The 17929-nt window shown below is 33.5% G+C and overlaps 4 protein-coding genes and 2 long non-coding RNA genes across 12 annotated transcripts; 2 read left to right on the forward strand and 4 right to left on the reverse strand.

Moving 5' to 3' along the window:
• Positions 1-37: 37 nt before the first annotated feature.
• LOC105207738 (cilia- and flagella-associated protein 97-like) lies at positions 38-1652 on the reverse strand. The gene is made up of 2 exons (XM_011177363.3): positions 803-1652; positions 38-679 (listed from the first exon to the last, which is right to left on the reverse strand). Exons 1-2 carry the CDS (start codon positions 1601-1603, stop codon positions 596-598), a joined length of 885 nt encoding a protein of 294 aa, XP_011175665.3. The 5' UTR covers positions 1604-1652; the 3' UTR covers positions 38-595.
• LOC113003648 (mini-chromosome maintenance complex-binding protein-like) lies at positions 1626-5124 on the reverse strand. Of its 7 annotated transcripts, XM_039457008.1 has the most exons (7): positions 4931-5123; positions 4392-4532; positions 3663-3827; positions 3231-3532; positions 2980-3162; positions 2772-2803; positions 1626-1808 (listed from the first exon to the last, which is right to left on the reverse strand). In XM_039457008.1, exons 2-7 carry the CDS (start codon positions 4416-4418, stop codon positions 1663-1665), a joined length of 855 nt encoding a protein of 284 aa, XP_039312942.1. In that variant the 5' UTR covers positions 4419-4532; positions 4931-5123; the 3' UTR covers positions 1626-1662. The 7 variants fall into 7 exon arrangements, with proteins under 7 accessions (XP_039312942.1, XP_039312943.1, XP_039312937.1 ...); XM_039457009.1 differs by lacking the exon at positions 2772-2803 and having other exon boundaries at positions 1692-1808; XM_039457003.1 differs by lacking the exon at positions 1626-1808 and having other exon boundaries at positions 2129-2803; positions 4931-5124.
• LOC120359466 lies at positions 1664-2856 on the forward strand. The gene is made up of 3 exons (XR_005576242.1): positions 1664-1897; positions 2129-2235; positions 2562-2856. It is a non-coding gene; the product is annotated as an uncharacterized LOC120359466 (long non-coding RNA).
• Positions 5125-5834: 710 nt separating the features above from the next.
• On the reverse strand, positions 5835-10048 carry LOC105207741 (DNA replication licensing factor Mcm2). The gene is made up of 12 exons (XM_026134044.2): positions 9684-10048; positions 9458-9540; positions 9201-9383; positions 8713-8924; positions 8413-8602; positions 8112-8318; positions 7742-7961; positions 7415-7665; positions 7015-7179; positions 6507-6806; positions 6191-6373; positions 5835-6089 (listed from the first exon to the last, which is right to left on the reverse strand). The coding sequence occupies exons 1-12, from the start codon at positions 9832-9834 to the stop codon at positions 6057-6059; spliced, it is 2178 nt and encodes a 725-aa protein (XP_025989829.1). The 5' UTR covers positions 9835-10048; the 3' UTR covers positions 5835-6056.
• Positions 10049-10686: 638 nt separating this feature from the next.
• On the forward strand, positions 10687-13960 carry LOC120359515. The gene is made up of 2 exons (XR_005576274.1): positions 10687-10814; positions 13527-13960. It is a non-coding gene; the product is annotated as an uncharacterized LOC120359515 (long non-coding RNA).
• Positions 13961-14986: 1026 nt separating this feature from the next.
• LOC105207742 (THO complex subunit 3) lies at positions 14987-17924 on the reverse strand. The gene is made up of 2 exons (XM_011177366.3): positions 17616-17924; positions 14987-15873 (listed from the first exon to the last, which is right to left on the reverse strand). Exons 1-2 carry the CDS (start codon positions 17799-17801, stop codon positions 15091-15093), a joined length of 969 nt encoding a protein of 322 aa, XP_011175668.1. The 5' UTR covers positions 17802-17924; the 3' UTR covers positions 14987-15090.
• Between the last annotated feature and the right edge of the window lie 5 nt (positions 17925-17929).

The following is a 17929-nucleotide window of genomic DNA, read 5'->3' on the forward strand; positions in this document are numbered from 1 at the left end:
TTACTATGCGAATTACGCAATTCAACAAAACGAAGACTTTCAATATCAGATTATTTATTTTCAATAATTCTTTGAATATTAAATATGAATTCAGATTTCCAAGTTGCCCCATTATGTTAATTTTAAAAAATTTGCAATTACAGTTGCAAAAAAAAGCTTTTTCACATACTTTGTCATATTTTAATTACATGTGCTGAAGAATTTGTATTGTAATTGAAATTAAATAAGTTATTAGGGCTTCCAACAAGAATTTTTTGGTGTTGGCCGATTAATAAAATATTCATGATTAATATGAAGTTTAATGCAAAAAAAGTTGTGAATTAGATCACTGATGATTTATCAAATAGTTACAAAAAAATGGCAAGTTCTATTTTGACGTTTTTTTCAACTATGTTATCGAAATTGAAACTATTGCAATTTACATATATATTACGTATGCTAAAACAAGGTATAACTTTGATGATTCCCCATTACTTCCTCTACAAGTAGCTTAATGATAATTTATTAAATTTCAGTCAGTTGATGCGATTGATTGATCTGTGTTTCGTAACGAGGTAACACAAAATTCTTTTAAATATTATAAAAAATTATTACTTTACAAAAAAGTCAATCTACAACCCACTTTCGATGCATTTGCGAAAACACATGGCTTTGCTTGTTGTATTCTTCTGAGGAGCAGCTGTAAATGAAGTTTTCGAGTTACATACTTTTCTTTAGTTATATTTTATTGAATTTAAAAAAATATGAAAAATTGATGTACAAAAATGCATAACCGTCTATCTTTAATATGGAAATTACATACCATATTATCATTTTCTATCTTCTTTTGCAATTTCTTCCTGTTTACCGCGGAGCTGCTAATTTTGGACTGAACAACACCCTCGCCGAGGATTTTATGCCGCGGTTTCTGCTGCGCCATGATCTTCCTCAGCAGCAGCTCATTCTCCCGCTCGATCTTACGCATCTCTTCGTCAGTGAAGCTCATGTTCCATCGTCTACACTTTCTTGACTTAACGAACCCGTTATCCCTATCCGTCGTAACGGCGCGAGATAATTCGTCACTGAGCGAATAAGATTCATCCTCGTCCTTCCACTCACTCATTCTGATATTCTGTTCCTCCGGACTCTGGCTAAGCTGAAGATCAGTGACATGGATCATAGAGGAGGAATTCAGCGATTCCAACGTGACATTCGTGATTTCGTCGCAAGACTCGTCGGAGCAAAAAGATTCGCCTGTGTATACGGACTCATTGTCTGACGTCTCTTTAGTCTTCTGTGCAATTTGATCATCTTTCTCGTTCGAAATGGAAGGACTTAGGCGCTCTAAAGCCGTTTCTTCTGTCTCGCTCTCTTCCTCGTCAATTTCATGAATATTAGGGTGATCATTAGAGCTGCTTCTTGTCTCTTCTGCATCTTCAAGAGTGTTCCAGCAGCTGCAAGTGATATTCGTTTCATCCTGGTTTGCCATGACGAGACGAGAATCATCGCAGGAGACAAAACAAAATCCAGCGAGGAACGCGAAGTTCCTATTGATAATGACGTGCGAATGAAACAAAACGTGACTCACGTGGCTTGCTTCGCCTATGCTGAACATGGTAACCATGCCGACCAAACGAATAACAGGAAACTTTGAAGCTTTTAATTTTGGCGATGCCAAGTAGGTCAGACAACGCAGACTACAAGGGAAGTGGCTATGATCGCGGTCATCTGGCGGCGGCTGGGAATCACAAAGTGGACCAAAAACACATGGAACAAACCTTTTTCACGAATATGGCACCACAGGTTGGAAAGGATTTCAACAGAGATTCCTGGAACAGATTGGAGAAATACATTCGGAAGTTGACAAATATCTATACAAGGACGTCTACGTATGCACGGGGCCATTATACCTTCCTAAGTGTGTTTGCTTTTTGGGCAGTTTTCAGTTTTATTTTGAATGTTGTCTATTTTCATATTATTATTAATTAACGTAGTAATACTAATTGTTTTTATTGTTATTCTTACTATTGTTCTTGCTATTATATATTTGTCATTTTTATTATGCAGCGCTTTTCTTTCTCAATAATTAATTTTCAAAATCATTATAATTAATCAAATTAATTTACATTTTGTTATTGTCTATTTACAGGAGAGAGGCGGATGGAAAGAAATATATGCGTTATGAAGTGATCAGCGCGAATCATGTGGCAGTGCCTACACATTTTTATAAGGTCATCGTCGGCGAAACCAATGATGGTAAACTCGAAATGGAAGCTTTTGTGATGCCAAATACGCCAATTGACGATAATGCGCCACTCACTAATTTCCAGATATTGCTTTGCATTCCAAGAAATTATAATGTATAGAAAAGATATCAAACTAGTTTCACGAAAATGTTTCAATCGATCTTTAGTTTCCAAAAAGTGATTTACCGCTTCAATTGTATTATCATAAATGTTTTCTATGTCCACATCGACAAAATGTAAAGCAATATGAGCACAATTCTATAAATAAACAATTTCATTTATTAATAGTTGTAGAAAAAGTGTAACATATCTTACGCTACAAATAAATACTTGCAGAAATACGTGATTTTATATCAGAAAAGATCAAAACTGGTATGTCAGTTTTGAGCTTCACGGGATGATACGTGCAGTTGTATGCTATTTCTTGATGTAAGATCAAATTACATAAACATTTGTAATTTTCAGCGCCGGTCGTGGTAAGTGTATTAATGTCTAAGCTCGGCTCATTTATAATAAGATATGTATTATTATTCAATTGAAGCTCACCATTCGTCAGTCTATTGTGTTCGTAATCTAATCTAGAAATAATGCGAATTTATTCACTAATATATATGCATTCAGACCTGTGGCATCAATGTAGATTAACTTTAAACTCAATTCAACTTCCTTTTTTTTAGTTCTAAGAATTAGAAGATAGAAAGCAAATTAAATCGAGTTGATCTACATTAGTGCAAACAGAATGAGATAAACTTACTTTGGCACTAAAGGTGCTCTATTCAAATTGTTTGCAGTCACTTCCAGGAAGTGACTCTTCCTTACTAATAATCTAATTATATTATAGAATTCTTTTAGAAAAATATTTAATTTACTTTCTGGTAGATTTGATACATTAATTGAAAATCGCCCAAGAGATAAACCATCAGATGTCCTCCCGTATCTAAAAATATACTGTATGAAATAATATCACAGATGTGTATATTTTTGTGTAGGTATTCAGATACGTACATCGAGGACAGCAAGTAACATATTAAATAATCTGCAACTAATGTATCTCCAAATAACAACTCAGTGAATATTATATGTAAATCACTCCTAATGTTTTGTGCTTTTGATATTATAATGGAAGCATTTGTAATGGTAGGTTTTGTTAGGTCGATTATTTTTACTGTGTGCAACCGAGGTACCAAAGGAGGATTATGAGTAGATATTTCAGTATCGTTAGTTGAACTTAAATTAATTGGATTTAAGAATATAAATCCTATGACATCGATAATTTGATTTGGTTTTAAATCAATTTTATTGTAAATCTGAAAAGTAGCAAATTCACAATTAACAAAAATAACCAATTAAGAGAAATGTATACAAGATAAAAACATTTTTGCAAAAACGTTTTGATGCAAAAACATTCTTTTAAATATTCTGTATATTTTAATTTACCTTTACTATACATGACTCTCTATCGATTGGGATGGGAAAATTGTGATCTTCAAATAAGTTCCCTTCCTTCGCCCAATCATTTAGGCCAGGTATAGAAGTTACGAAGTAAACTTCTTTTTCTGAATATTCATCACTGTCAGAGTATATAGGCTCTTCATGCGGCATCTAAAATAAAAATTAATAAACTTGCCATTGCACAAAGCTTTGTGTTTAAAATGTTGGAAATTACTTTGAGATTTTGAATGGAAAGAGAATTAACAAACCAAATTTGAATAATTCAATCAATTGATTAATTTCTAATGTCTAATATTATCAATACAAAGTTTAACTCAGAAATAGTCACCTAACTTTTAGCATTAACAGTCATCTGGAATGTTTCTTCTTATAAAATTCTTCAAAACACGCAACCTTCGAGTCATGCCCGTGATATTTACATTTATGGTACAATAGCCAAATGTAAATATCAGCATGGCTCGAAGGCTGCGCGATTTTATTTACCTTTTGGACCCAGGTTGTTATAGATTAAAAGATCAAAAAGATCGTTATTAACTATGTATTGTTTTGAATGCTATAATTTCTTATTTGAGAGATTAAAGAAAATTAAAAAGGTGACAATTTACCAGAATCACGTCTCTGTACATCCCACAAATAGTACGGATATCGTGTTTTTATTTTTCAATTTGTATTGTTTTAAATAAGATTCAGGATAGAGTATATCTTGTATCATACCCCGGAATCTGACCAGGGCATTATCATCAATTTCACAAAGATTGGTTAACAAAGGGACTTCGGCTATAGCCGAATCTTCCAAAATTTGCATGCACTCCGATTGGTTTGCGAGAAAATACTCCTGCGTCCAATTTTTTATTGCTAGAATAAAAATGAATATACTGTAGCAGAAGAAAGGCTCAATGCACACAGGACGCGTCAACGCGTTACGCGTGGCGAGGTAGCCAATCATTTTTTTTGCTTTTATGACAAGAAATAAGAAAGCGAAAGAATGATTGGCTATTTGCCACGCGTAACGCGTTGACGCGTCCTGTGTGCATTGAGCCAAAGGTACTTCCTTAACATTATTCACAATTCACAAGATTTATCGCACATTCTGGTTTGTAACTCTTTGCACATTTTTTATTTCTCGTTATTTTTTCTAAAAAAAACTTATACACGTTTGTTTTTTTACTTAAAATATTGAAAGTGCAATAATAAACAAAACAAATCGAACGTAACACAAATCTCGTGCGCGTGCAAAACGCGGTTATACGAACCTATCATTTTAAAAATACTTGTTAAAAACACCAAACGTAATTCCTAATCGATTAAGGAAAGCTGACCACGATGGACCACGAGCGACTGACGCGACACGCGACTGTGCAAGATCATGATGTAAGAAGTTTTTTATATCATGTGCAAGATGAAATCATGGGTGTTTATGATAACTAATCGGATCTCGGATTGGATTGAACAATGGTACTCAACGTAAGTATAGAAAATTTCCCTAGGCTAATCGGATTGACGATTGCTGTCTCAAATGTAATCCGATTGATAACGAAAGCGTGGAGACCGAGAAGCATGCTTGAAAAGTAAGTCTCTTTATTTTTTTAAATAATAACAAAAAATCAAAGATTAAGTTAAAAAGAATGATTTGAATTTAGATTTATTGTAATTTAGAATTACATTTAGAATAGATATTTAGAATAGATTAATTAATTTTTACAAACAGAAATTTAAACGAAATCCAGTGTTTAGACAAAAAAATTACAATAAATCTAAATTCAAATAATTCTTTTTAACTTTATCTTTGATTTTTTGTGTTATTATTTTAAAAAATAAAGAGATTTTTCAAGCATGCTTCTCGGTCTCCACGCTTTCGTCATCAATCGGATTACATTTGAAACAGCAATCGTCAATCCGATTAGCCTAGGGAAATTTTCTATACCTACGTTGAGTACCATTGTTCAATCCAATCCGAGATCCGATTAGTTATCGTAAACACCCCATGATGTAAAAAGAAAGGTGAAATAAGTAACCAGATGCGCAGTAAACCATACTCTAGACCAATCAGAACTGGGTCCAAATTTTGAGATTCAATATGGATACGGCTCCGGTACTGGGACGTATTTATATGTGAATCGGAGATAATCGGTGAAACGAAGAAATTTATAGCCCAAATCATTTTGACATAATTTTTTTATTATATACTTATTAAATCCTAGTATTATTTTCGAACTAAGTATATTTCGAATCAAATTTAACGTAATCGTTTGCATTACTCGTTCCAACAGATCCTTCTCCGAAATCTCGACGATAGTAATACGTCCACCGTGCAAAGTTTTCTGAAACGCCAGAGTGTTCAAAGCGATTTGTCGTAGTACGTAGTAGAAGTTCGTTATGTTATTTCTTGTACGATAAATATTTCTGGAACGTCTGTAACGAGATGTGCGTGCGTTAAGTTCAGTATTAAGACGAAAAGTAAAAAATAAATACAGATCGAAAGGGCAAACGGACAAATAAAAGTGGAGAGATACCTGACGCATAGATTTCATAATAGAGTATTTTTGCGTGTCAATGAAACTATCGAGAACTATCTTGATAGCCAGATTCATGTCGCTCTCTTGAACGTGACCTCTCAGATGCATTTTAGCACTAGCCTCCGCCATACGAATAATGCTCTCCATGTGGCGCATAGTAATCGGTAAACTCCCAGTCGCCTAAAACGTAGTGATGAAATAAAAGCATTATTGCAAAATACCGAAATTTTTTGCATTCAATAGTATTTAATATCTCTTATCAATTTTCAAGAATATACAATATATAAATAGGAGATATTTTTGTTTTACTCACCAAGCTTTCCTGTCTCAATTGGCTATACAGTTTTACCACTTTGTCCTCATCGATGTTGGTTAGTTTTGGATGTACATTTTGCCTCGCGTAGACGATGTACTTTTTTAGAAGATCTTGGGGAATACACAGATCCCTCGTGGCAGGATCCAATACTACGGTCTGTGCTCTCTCCGTGTTATTTGTAGGATGATGCAAATTCATAACAAACTTGGCTAAATGACGATCCTGCATGGGATCGATCTCGTCTTTGATTATGCACAACACGTCAAATTGCGAAAGAATCGGTTCAGAAAGATCCACCTGTACACACAATTTAATATATTTAATGTAAAGTATTTATGATTTGTTTTTACGTATCGATAAATTTATAATGTTTAAGCAAGATTTTAATTTTATAATACTATAATTCTATAATTTTTTATTTCCATAATCATATTTCATGTTACAATCTCATTTACGCGTCATAATTTTGTGCAAACGCAAATTTAAAAAATTTTTAAGTACATACATTTTCCAAAAAGGTCATACTGGAATCATATCCACCACGGATAGGATTAGTTGCGGCAATCACTGCGCATCTGGCGTGAAGAGACATAACAAAACCGGCCTTAGAAATAGAAATACTTTGTTGTTCCATAGCTTCGTGGATAGATGTTCTGTCTTGATCATTCATCTAGAAAAAATGTAAATTATATTATAAATTATTTATATACAGAAAAATATACAATTTTAATAATACATATAAATAATCTATGATAGATATTAATATAAAAGCTATATTCTCTCTCTCTCTCTTTCTTCCTCCCTTTTTTGTAACCTAACAATAATTATTGCTATAAAAACATAATATTTACATTGATATTTATGGCATTATCAATGCGTGTGTCATAAATTATATGTGTTCATACTTTGTTGAATTCATCGACGAGGCATATTCCATGATCGGCGAGGACTAAAGCTCCAGCTTCCAAAGTCCTTTCTCTGGTGATGGATGAGCTCCTAACGTAAGTGGTCAAACCAACAATCGAAGCGCCTAGATTCCTAGTAAAAACAACTCTCGGCGCTATCTTCTCCATGTGCTTTAAAAATTGCGACCTAGCTATGTCAGGACTACCGCACAACAGGACATTTATATCACCGCGAACCTTGTGTTTGTTGCCTGCATATCGCAATATAATGCAAATAATAAAAGAGAGAATGTGTAGACTGCTAAGATAATTCGAAGAAATAATTACCAGGATTCTTTGGCTCGCCTCCGAATATCGCCAGTGCCAAAGCTCTCTTAATGTTCTCATGGCCGTAAATTGAAGGCGCGATACTCGCAACTATGCGGTCCGCGATGCGTTGATCTTTACTCAAAGCGAGTATACTCGAGATGTCTTCTTCCGTCAGATAATCTATGATTTCTTTCGAATCTTTGACAAATAAGTGATTAGCTAATAAAACTGGTAAGTCCTGTACAGAAAAAATACAGAAAAAATACGATAGAATAGAAATTTATCCCTGCAAAAGATTACTCTTGTGAGTCATGTGCCGCGGAACAGATGTAAAAATATGATAAATATCTTGCAGATAAATGTGATTACTTAAAAATATAAATCTTACCTGTTCAGTATTCAAAGAACCGTCATAATTATTAGTATAAATAGCTGTAACATCTATCTCGTCTCCTGGTTTACAACGACCACAGAGGTCAGATAGGAGAATGCAGTCTTTTCTGTACGGTATTTTATCAGCGGGTATTCTACCCGGAGATTCTTGTATTGTTATCTTTTGATAGTTTCTGTATATAGTTTGCTCCGACATATTGATCTGAGACACGCAACACATTCGATTGTATACAAGTAAAAGCAATAATTTTCAATTAACTAGATGTAACAATTAAACACAGAACTTTGCAACTCACCGTAAATGGACCGACGCTCTGACACTTGGGACAAGATCCCGGTTTAACTTCTGTATTTTGAAATTGGACGAACGGTCCGAGAACGTAGTTACATTTTGTACAATCGTACTTCACCGATAATTGCGGCAGGATACTCGTAGCCGCCGTTACAACTCCAAGAGTTCGGACCAATTGATTTAAGTGGAGTTTTCTATTGTAAGGAAAAACAAAATACAATTTCATTTTATTTACTATTTCTATTACCAAGATCACAATTTAGATAAAATAATATTAATGTGCATATTAAATACAGATATGTACCTGAACATCCATAATTCTTTGATCCACGGTAATTCCGATATCCTCACATGAATTTCCGTCGTAACTCTATCATAAGTGGGAAAAATTGTAAGCACCAATTCCTTCGCCACTTCATCAAATATCTCAAGCATTTGGAATGGCGCTTCTGGTAAAAAATAGGCCAAGCCATGTTCCTTACTAGCAAGAATGGGAAATTCCACTATGAAACTGGACTATTAAAATAAACATAAAAAACTCATAAAATAAAAACTATTAAATAAAGAAAAACAAATATAACATTTTTAAATGAGAACTTCTTATCTCTTTAGTATAAAAAAATCAAAATGTATAAATATAAAAAATTGTACAAATTATAAAATAATTCTGTAATTTCCAAATATTATAAAAAAGATAACATAAAATAATATAAAAAAAAGTAATATTACAAAAGAATGTTTTTAAATTAAAACTATTGTTGTCAGAATTATGCAAGAGATTCAATGTAATACCTGATTACTTTCACACATATGGTGAATACGTTTTTTGTACATGTGCTGTCCCTTGGAATTTGTATGAGTACAAAGAAAGCTTTTAAAGCGGTTTGAAATTTCCGTTCGTGGTCCTAGCATCGTAATCCATTCCTTTACCGAATGTCCTTTGGTATCCTCTAAGTTTTCAATAGACTCAATCATCTAAGATAGAAATAAAAATTCGTTATTTGTAAATAGTAAAATACTTTTATACAGAATGATTGAAAGATTCTTACTTCTGCATCTTCTAACGTGCCAGTGGCAGCCTTTACAGTCATACGTCGTATGCGCGCCTGCACATCCTCTTTATCAGTTTCATCTAAAGATACAAAGGAAATATCTTCTGCATAAAGATAGTTGACAATTTTATAAAGTATATTTTTGAAATTTTATATTAGAATCAATTCAGTTGTATATAATTGTTTTATTTTTAGATATAGATAAATGATAAAACAAAATTACCATAAAGAAGATTGCGATCATCCCTTGAAACACCAGCTGCACAATCTCTTTTTCTCATTTCTACTCCTGCAGCTACACGTTCACCCTGAGACAAAAAACAAGATTCCAACTGAGAAGCTTCTATGCTGTCTCCTTCGCATTCCTCTCCCATTCTTATACTATTTGGATTGTGTGTATATCAATTCTGGAATGTAACTTTGTTAAATATACGAATTCACAGCTTATTATTTCCTTTACTTGCTATAGTCACATTCAGAACAGAATCTAGATTTCTAGTAAACACTTTCCATAAACTATCAAATCAAAACAAAAAAAAAAACAAAATTATAAATATGTTATTGGACCGATAGTGTAACAACACAATGATAGCAAGAAAGCCTTCTTCGATCGCAGCTAGATCTTAGTGCTTATATTTATTGGTGTGATTTTATATACTTCTCCGAATTCAACTAGAATGTGCGCCGAATTAATTTCCGGTCGTAACACAGCATGTCGAATAAGAATTAGTAATATCACTATTTATATTACATTGATTAATTTAATATAATAATTGATGCTGAATTGCATCTATATACCCATTCCCCCCTGAAAAAACTGTAAGAAATTAAAAAAAAACAAAAATTAATTCTAAGAAGTTTGATACTGGCTAAGCATTAACAAGATTCTTTTTTTTTAAGACTTTTTTATGCTAACTTGCTTTGTTTATCCAGCATATCAAGCATATCCTCTGCCTTTTCGATTATAAAACGGGTTTGAACTGAAAAATTTTTCTCTTTGTTCATCTTTATAAGGAATTTAGTTTTTCTTTATTACTAGTCCAAGCAAACTTTGTAGCAATATCTCTTATTATGCGTCTGGGGCCGTATTCTGTAACTTTGAAAGATAGCTAGGGATATCGTTACGTATCGTTACGCAGCTTTTCTACCATGTATCAGGGCTGTGTTCCGTTTTTACTGGCAGTACTGAAAATTTATAGTTCACGTCACATATACTATACATTTTCAGTACTGGCAGTTAATATCGGAACACAACCAATATGTGCACAACGACGCTGTAACGATACCGAATTGTCGTTATAAAGTTAGAGAATAGGCCTACTGGAGTGATTTCGGTACTCTAGTCGGAATTCAGGTAATGCTATGGGCCTAGTTTACACCGAGCACTTGATACGCGTACTAAATCGTAACTTTCTATTAATTTATCTTACTTTCGACAATGCGTTATACATAATTTAATTATCTTATCAGTATTTAATTATCAGTATTTAATTATCAGTATTTAATTATCTTGATTCATATTATACCAACTTAATATACTATTTTTTAAATTTATTTCCGAAATTAAGATAACTTAATAGAAAATTACTAGTTAGTGCGCGTATCAAGTACTCGGTGTAAACTAGGCTATGGATCTTGTATATCTAGTGTGTACACCCAAGGACTTTGATTCTGTCCATGGGGAAATTTTCCAAACTGAGAAGTCACCACTTTCTACATACTCGCAGTTCATGATTAATGAAACGACTAGAGCTTATTGGTCGTTACGTTAATTATGAACTGTAAGTATGTAGAAAGATAGCGATTTCTCAGTTTGGAAAATTTCCCCATGGACAGAATCAAAGTCCTTGGGTGTACATGGTTATTTATTTAAGTATGGCAAAAACTTCCTTTACTTTCATATTTCAATTGTAGATTCTTAAATGATCAGGGAGTCGATTTTGGCTGTGTTCCGTTTTTACTGGCAGTACTGAAAATTTATAGTTCACGTCACATATAGGCTATGTTCCGATATTAACTGCCAATACTGAAAATGTATAGTATATGTGACGTGAACTATAAATTTTCAGTACTGCCAGTAAAAACGGAACACAGCCATACTATACATTTTCAGTACTGGCAGTTAATATCGGAACATAGCCTGTGTATCATGTAACTAGAGTGAAAATGACAAAAGTGAACAAATTTACTAGAGTATTTATTATTTTATTGGTCAATACCTAGTGAATTCGCTCACTTTTGTAATTTTCACTCTAGTTACATGATACACAATTGACCCCCTGATGTACCACCGACGAGAGACTATTAAAGACCGTCAACCCTGGGTAAATTTTCGAGGCCATCACTGGGGCCCGGCGGTAATTGAAGAGCGATAACGTTATCGACTATATGATTGTTAATACAAATATTTGAGTAATACGTTATTAAAATCTTGATTTTTTTATTATACAAATACTTCATAAGCAAATATGCATACTTATATTTAATAATGTCATTGTATATTGCTTTAAAATTGTAATTCTTTTTGATCAGTTATTATCTCTGTCGATAATCAAACTTGAATGTTAACATCAAAACTGCAATTTTTAATAAAAATCGAGAATTTTTGGGTTACAAATACATAAGCATATCTATAAAACTTCAAGAAAAAAAATAAATTATAAAATTTGTACTGTATTGTCAGTTTATCATTAAAAATTGAACAATCACACAAACTCCCGTAAAGTTAGCGGTCTTTAATAGTCTCTCGTCGGTAGATGTACAAAGCTATTGTATTATATTATATTTATTGCCAATATTAGGAGGCTTACCTCTTTCATCCGGATCCTTTGGGTTACTGCCCCTTTTCTTTGTGTCCTCTTAATAACTAGTGGTGGACTTCCTCGTTTTTATCCTGCTATTTTTCTCTCGGTTACGTTATTTTGCTTCGATGGTAACGTTTCTTTCCACGTGCTCGTGTTCTTGGATATCGTATCAATTTCTCTTCTTTCTTCCGTCAAATATAATTAGCTCTTTCGTTCGCAGTTGAACGTACGAAAGATGATGCAACAGCAGGAAAGGTTGTGCGTATTACCGGACTTCGTGTGCTCTTAAAAATATAATAATACGAAAAGTCTTGTAGTCATGAAAAAAAAAATATATATATATTAACAATAGACGCCATAAACCAGATATGGATGGGGCGCGTGTATAGCGATATAGATATTTTTAGTTTATTTCTGAAAAATGTGTCTTCGAACTATAACTTTACCATACATGTTTGAATTTGTTATTAAATATGCTATAAGTTTTGATATAAAATAAATTTAAAATTTTTCAGAAATTTAGAAAAGAATTTCGAGAAAAATGATATTTTAAAAAAATCTAAACAAAGTGTCATAAAATACATAGAAATATATAAAACTTTTATTTGAAACTTTTTTTTATATTTTTTACTATTTCGACGGTATTACTTCAAAAATGAAAAAATCAATTTATTTCAAGAGCGTGTTTCATCCTCTTGACAATCATGTGGGCCCGTTGTAATACATATAAAAATACGTGTCCCATATTTTTATCTGTATTACAACATATTAAAGGCTTGTCAATTTCTTGCAAACTCTTACGCTGTTTCTTATTTCTTTCACACGTGTTCTCGCGATGAAGAGGAAATGGAGGAAACTAACCGAATGAACCGAATCTTCGGTCAAAAATTAGTGTAACATAGAGTCCTATATAAAGAGAGAAGCGACATTGAACCCCCACCACAACCTTCAGTATCCAATTGAGTCCTCCACCGCCATTTTGGGACCGCTCTAACGTCATCAAACACCATTCGTATCATTCTACAAACAGCTGTGGTCACAATACGGCTGCTCGCTTAGCCAATCAAGTATCAATAAGATTACCAATCAGAGCTTTGGACATCAATGTCGCTTCTCTCTTTATACAGGACTCTAGTGTAACACTTCATGTGCATAACTGTTCCCGATAGAAAGAGAAGCAGATACTTGAATAAGTGCATGAAACAAGGACAGATGACTCGGCATACCAACAGGCTGACGCTAAATAATTTTGCTTTTCACAGTTGGCTGTCTGGTCAACTATAACCTACCGATAGACGAAGAGGGCAAATTTTTAGAGACACGCGCGAACTGCACACACCATGTTATCCTTTCACCATGCTCCTGACCCGACTGTGTAATCGATGGAATGATACAATGTTCAGCTGAGACATAACTTATTATCGATGATACTGAGGATTCGCTGGTCGGCCGCGTACCAGAAAGCGTGTTTGTAATAGAGTGAAAAAGCGCGGTTAGGATTGCTGATGCAATCCTCGAGTTCTTCACCGAGTTTTAACTCGAGTATACTTCTTGGCATTCTTATTTACGTTTTTGTGTTCCTAAATTGTTTTGTTTTGGTCGTATCACTCCCGCCCAACTAATATACAGGGAGTGGGTACCATTAATCAAGAAGAAGAAGAAGATCGATGATACTTTCAGATAGTGCTGGAAAAAATAGTTGAAATGAAAAATAGTAATATTTAAAGGATATATCAGCAAAATATATTTGAAATATTTTGTGTAATAAATATAAAAATCCAATTATATAAATGATACCAAGGTCCGTGGATTGGCGTAGGAGGGGAAGGAAGGTCGTTGCATCCACTTCAACGATGTGGAACGAAAATGGCGGCGGCCATACTTTTACTGCACACTCGCTCACTCACACAACTAATAGCTGTAGTACCTTACTATCTACGTACATACACTAACACTGACTCGCTGTCTCGAAAATGGCGGCTATGCAACGACCTTCCTTCCCCTCCAACGCCAATCCACGGACCTTGAATGATACTTAACATTTATTGTATATACATTTACTTGAAATATTTATTTTACATTTTGATTTATCATGAATAAATATTCTTTATTTTCCATTTTATTTACTATTTTTTATTTCTTAATAGTGCAAGATAGAAAATAGTAAAACCAAAATAAAAACAGTACATATTTCATGAATATATAAATGTAACTTATTTTCCTTACTAAGTAGCTAGATTGTGACAATGACAAATTTATATTGAACATATTTATAGAAATTGAGCTATATCGATATACTCGTGAGATGTTTTATTTTAATAATTTTTTGCTCTTTAGAAATAAAAAATAGTAAATAATGGAAAATATATAAAGAAAACTTATTTAGTCATGATAACAGGTTATAAAATATATTATTTTAAGTAAACATACATTATAAATGTGAAATAGTATTTGCTTTTTTTTATATCTGCTACAAAAAATACTTATTTCAAATAGTATTATTTTATAAAAACATTTTTTAAATATTTTTATTGAATCTATTTCAATTTTTCTTCAGCACTACCTTTAAAATTTTAATATGGTCTCATAAGTCAAAGTGTTTTCAGACTTGTTTCTCATATCTTGTTATATGATATGTCTATAATATATTAGCATTTATATAAATATCTTCTATTTTTTATATTCCCACTTGTAAATATTGCTCTCAATTTTTAGAGTACAATTTAATTTTATGTCGCGCTTTATTTATAAAATACTATTTTTATTTATATTTATAAAATAAGACAATATTTTACGACAACAAGGTGAACTTAAAACGAAGACGATTCAGTCATTTGCGAAACCGAATACTTTTAAACTACCGGCGTCACGTTTCCGGTCGTAAGAGTCTTTATCGTCACATGCGTAAGCCAACAGATACTGTTTCGGATGCCACGCGACGGTGAACGTTGCCGCCTCTACTGGAACGTCGGCGATCTTCTCGCCGGTCTGTACTTCGCCAATGTCTATGACCAAGTCCTCGGAAGCCGCCGCTAGAAGCTGCCCGTCGTACGAGAAGGAGATGGTCCTGACTGGCCACTCCAGTCGCGAGAACGTCCTCAAACAACACAATTCGTCAGCATCCCACAAGGAGACCAGCGCGTCCGCGGATCCAGTGGCGAAGTACTGACCGGTCGGGTCGAACTCGATGCAGATACATGTGCCAGGATGCGCTTTGATCACGTGCAATAGCTCTAGCTCCGGATAGCTGAGTATGTGCACGCAGCCCTGACCATTCGTCAGATAGAATGTATCCGAGTCCTTGTTCCACGAAATTTCATTCACTTCGAAGTTGAATTGCTCTTCCGCGCGTATCTTCATTACCCGGGCGTCGATGAACGTGACCAGATCCTCTTTATTCCCTACGGCGATCGTGTTACCATCCGGCGACCATGATATGTTGATGTTCTCTCCTCTAGTGCCAATGTTCGCCGTGCACTTTTGTGTTCTTGTATCCCAGATGCGAACTGTTTTATCTCCGCTCGCCGTGGACAGTAATTCTGGACAGAAAGCATGCCAGCACAACTGGTCGACGCTACCGCCATGTCCTCTAAAAGTCGTTTCCTGTTTCTAAATAGAAAAAAGTTTATATGTCAAAAACTATAATTAAATCTATGATTAGACTCATGTTAAAACGGTTTAGTGACATATGAAGAATAATAAAAGACATTCCAAGTATTTATTAAAGTAAATTGTTCTTTAAATTATAAATTTTCAACATTTACTAGATATTGAAAACGATCCCTAAACGTTTAGTACACAGAAAAAAGATTTTCATAAATAAATTTAAAATATGAAAAATTCTAAGAAAAAGTATAATATTACTTTAGTGAAAATTTTTCTCAGAATTTTTCATACTTTAAATTTATTTATGAAATTTGTTTTTTCTGCATACTGAATGTCTATGAATCGTTTGAAATATTAAATATTGAAAATTTACAATTTAGTACAGAGCATGGTGATTGTAATCTGATGGACCATACCAAAAAGAGAATGTTAACTAATTAAAGTTCTCTTTTTTGTATGATCCATTAGACTGCAGTCACTATTGCAGTTAACTATTGTTAAATTTAATCAGCCAATGAACTAATTGAAAATAAGTCTGGTTGAGACCTAATAAGCTTGTATTTTCTATCTAATGCAATTAATAATGGCTAATCGCCAAGGTTGTTATAAATATAATTAAAACGATGAAAACGCAATTTCTATCACTATTAAGGGTTTAAAAAATATTAAAACAAAGTATTAAAGAATAATCCTATCTTTATAAAAAAAACTGTGTTACTGTACAGTATACACAGTTTTAGTGCATACTTTGTTCCAAATAAATGCATAACGTTAGGCCCTATGCACAATAGAAGAATATTAAATATTAGAACCAACAATTAAAACTTAACTAAAACTTTCGAATCAGTTTCCCTAATAAACATTAAATATAATGTACAGTGGATATAAATAAAATGTGAAACATAAATGTGTCACACAAGATAACATAACATAATATATTATTTATCTACAGTGTTCATTCAGGAAAATGATTCTAAAATTCTATATATAATTCCTATTCCTTTATTTAATATTTCTCCATTATACACAGGTTTTTATACTATGTGCATTCCACTTAATGTGCCCAATGCTCAAAAAATCATTTTCTCCTTGTCATTTATCATTAAACAAAGATAAATTACACTGACAAGCCTTAAACATGCCCTTTGTGTATTTCTGTATATGTGTCAAGATATATTAAGCAATTGTGGAAGCACCGATTGTCACTTAACATTGATAAAAGAATAACTATTCCAAAAAAAGGGAATAAAGCAATACTTTTGCATTAATTTATCATTGTTATTATCTTTTTTAAAAAACACAATTTACAAAAAAAATTATAAAAAAAAAACAATAAGCTTTTAGAATGTTATTAATACTATTGAGACATTCTGTATGGTTGAATATCCACAAGATGCGTCAACGCGTTATGCGTAGCGGAATAGCCAATCATTCGTTCACTTTTATGAAAAAACGATAAATTGGCTACCTCGGGCTACCTCGCCGCACGCGCGTGCGCGCGCACACACACACACACGTTCTGTAAACATTCAGCCTGACTCCGGCTTGCTCCGGTATATTACACACTAGATACGGATACATATTAATATTCATATACAAAGTTCTTTGTAATTATCGAGTTCACAGATAAATGAACAATTACAGAAAAATTGTTAAAATTTCTTGTTAAGTTTCATTGACAAATTTCCCGGCAAACTTTCAATCCTAAGACAAAACGCATCGCGTTAGAGGTTATGTTTACTAACCAAACGATCCGGGCACAGCGAAAATATGCAAACGGATTTGTCGAAAGAACCTGAGGCCAGATATTTGCCGTCACAACTCCATCCTACGCTATGCACCTTTGCCGAATGGCTCTGCTGTTCTCGAATTTTGTTATGCGATTTGAAATAATTAACCAGTTCTTCCACACGCGAAGTGGCAACCGCCATTATTGTTATTGCCAATGATTGCCAACCCCCAAACCCCAGGTCTCCCAAAAGTCTTAGAATCAACGTTCAAAGGCTGCGTTCCGAAATTCACCGTCAGTTCCCACTGCTCATGAGTGTACCAATAAACG

The sequence above is a fragment of the Solenopsis invicta genome, chromosome 14 (genome assembly GCF_016802725.1).
Source record: "Solenopsis invicta isolate M01_SB chromosome 14, UNIL_Sinv_3.0, whole genome shotgun sequence".
Taxonomy (NCBI): Eukaryota; Metazoa; Arthropoda; class Insecta; order Hymenoptera; family Formicidae; genus Solenopsis; species Solenopsis invicta.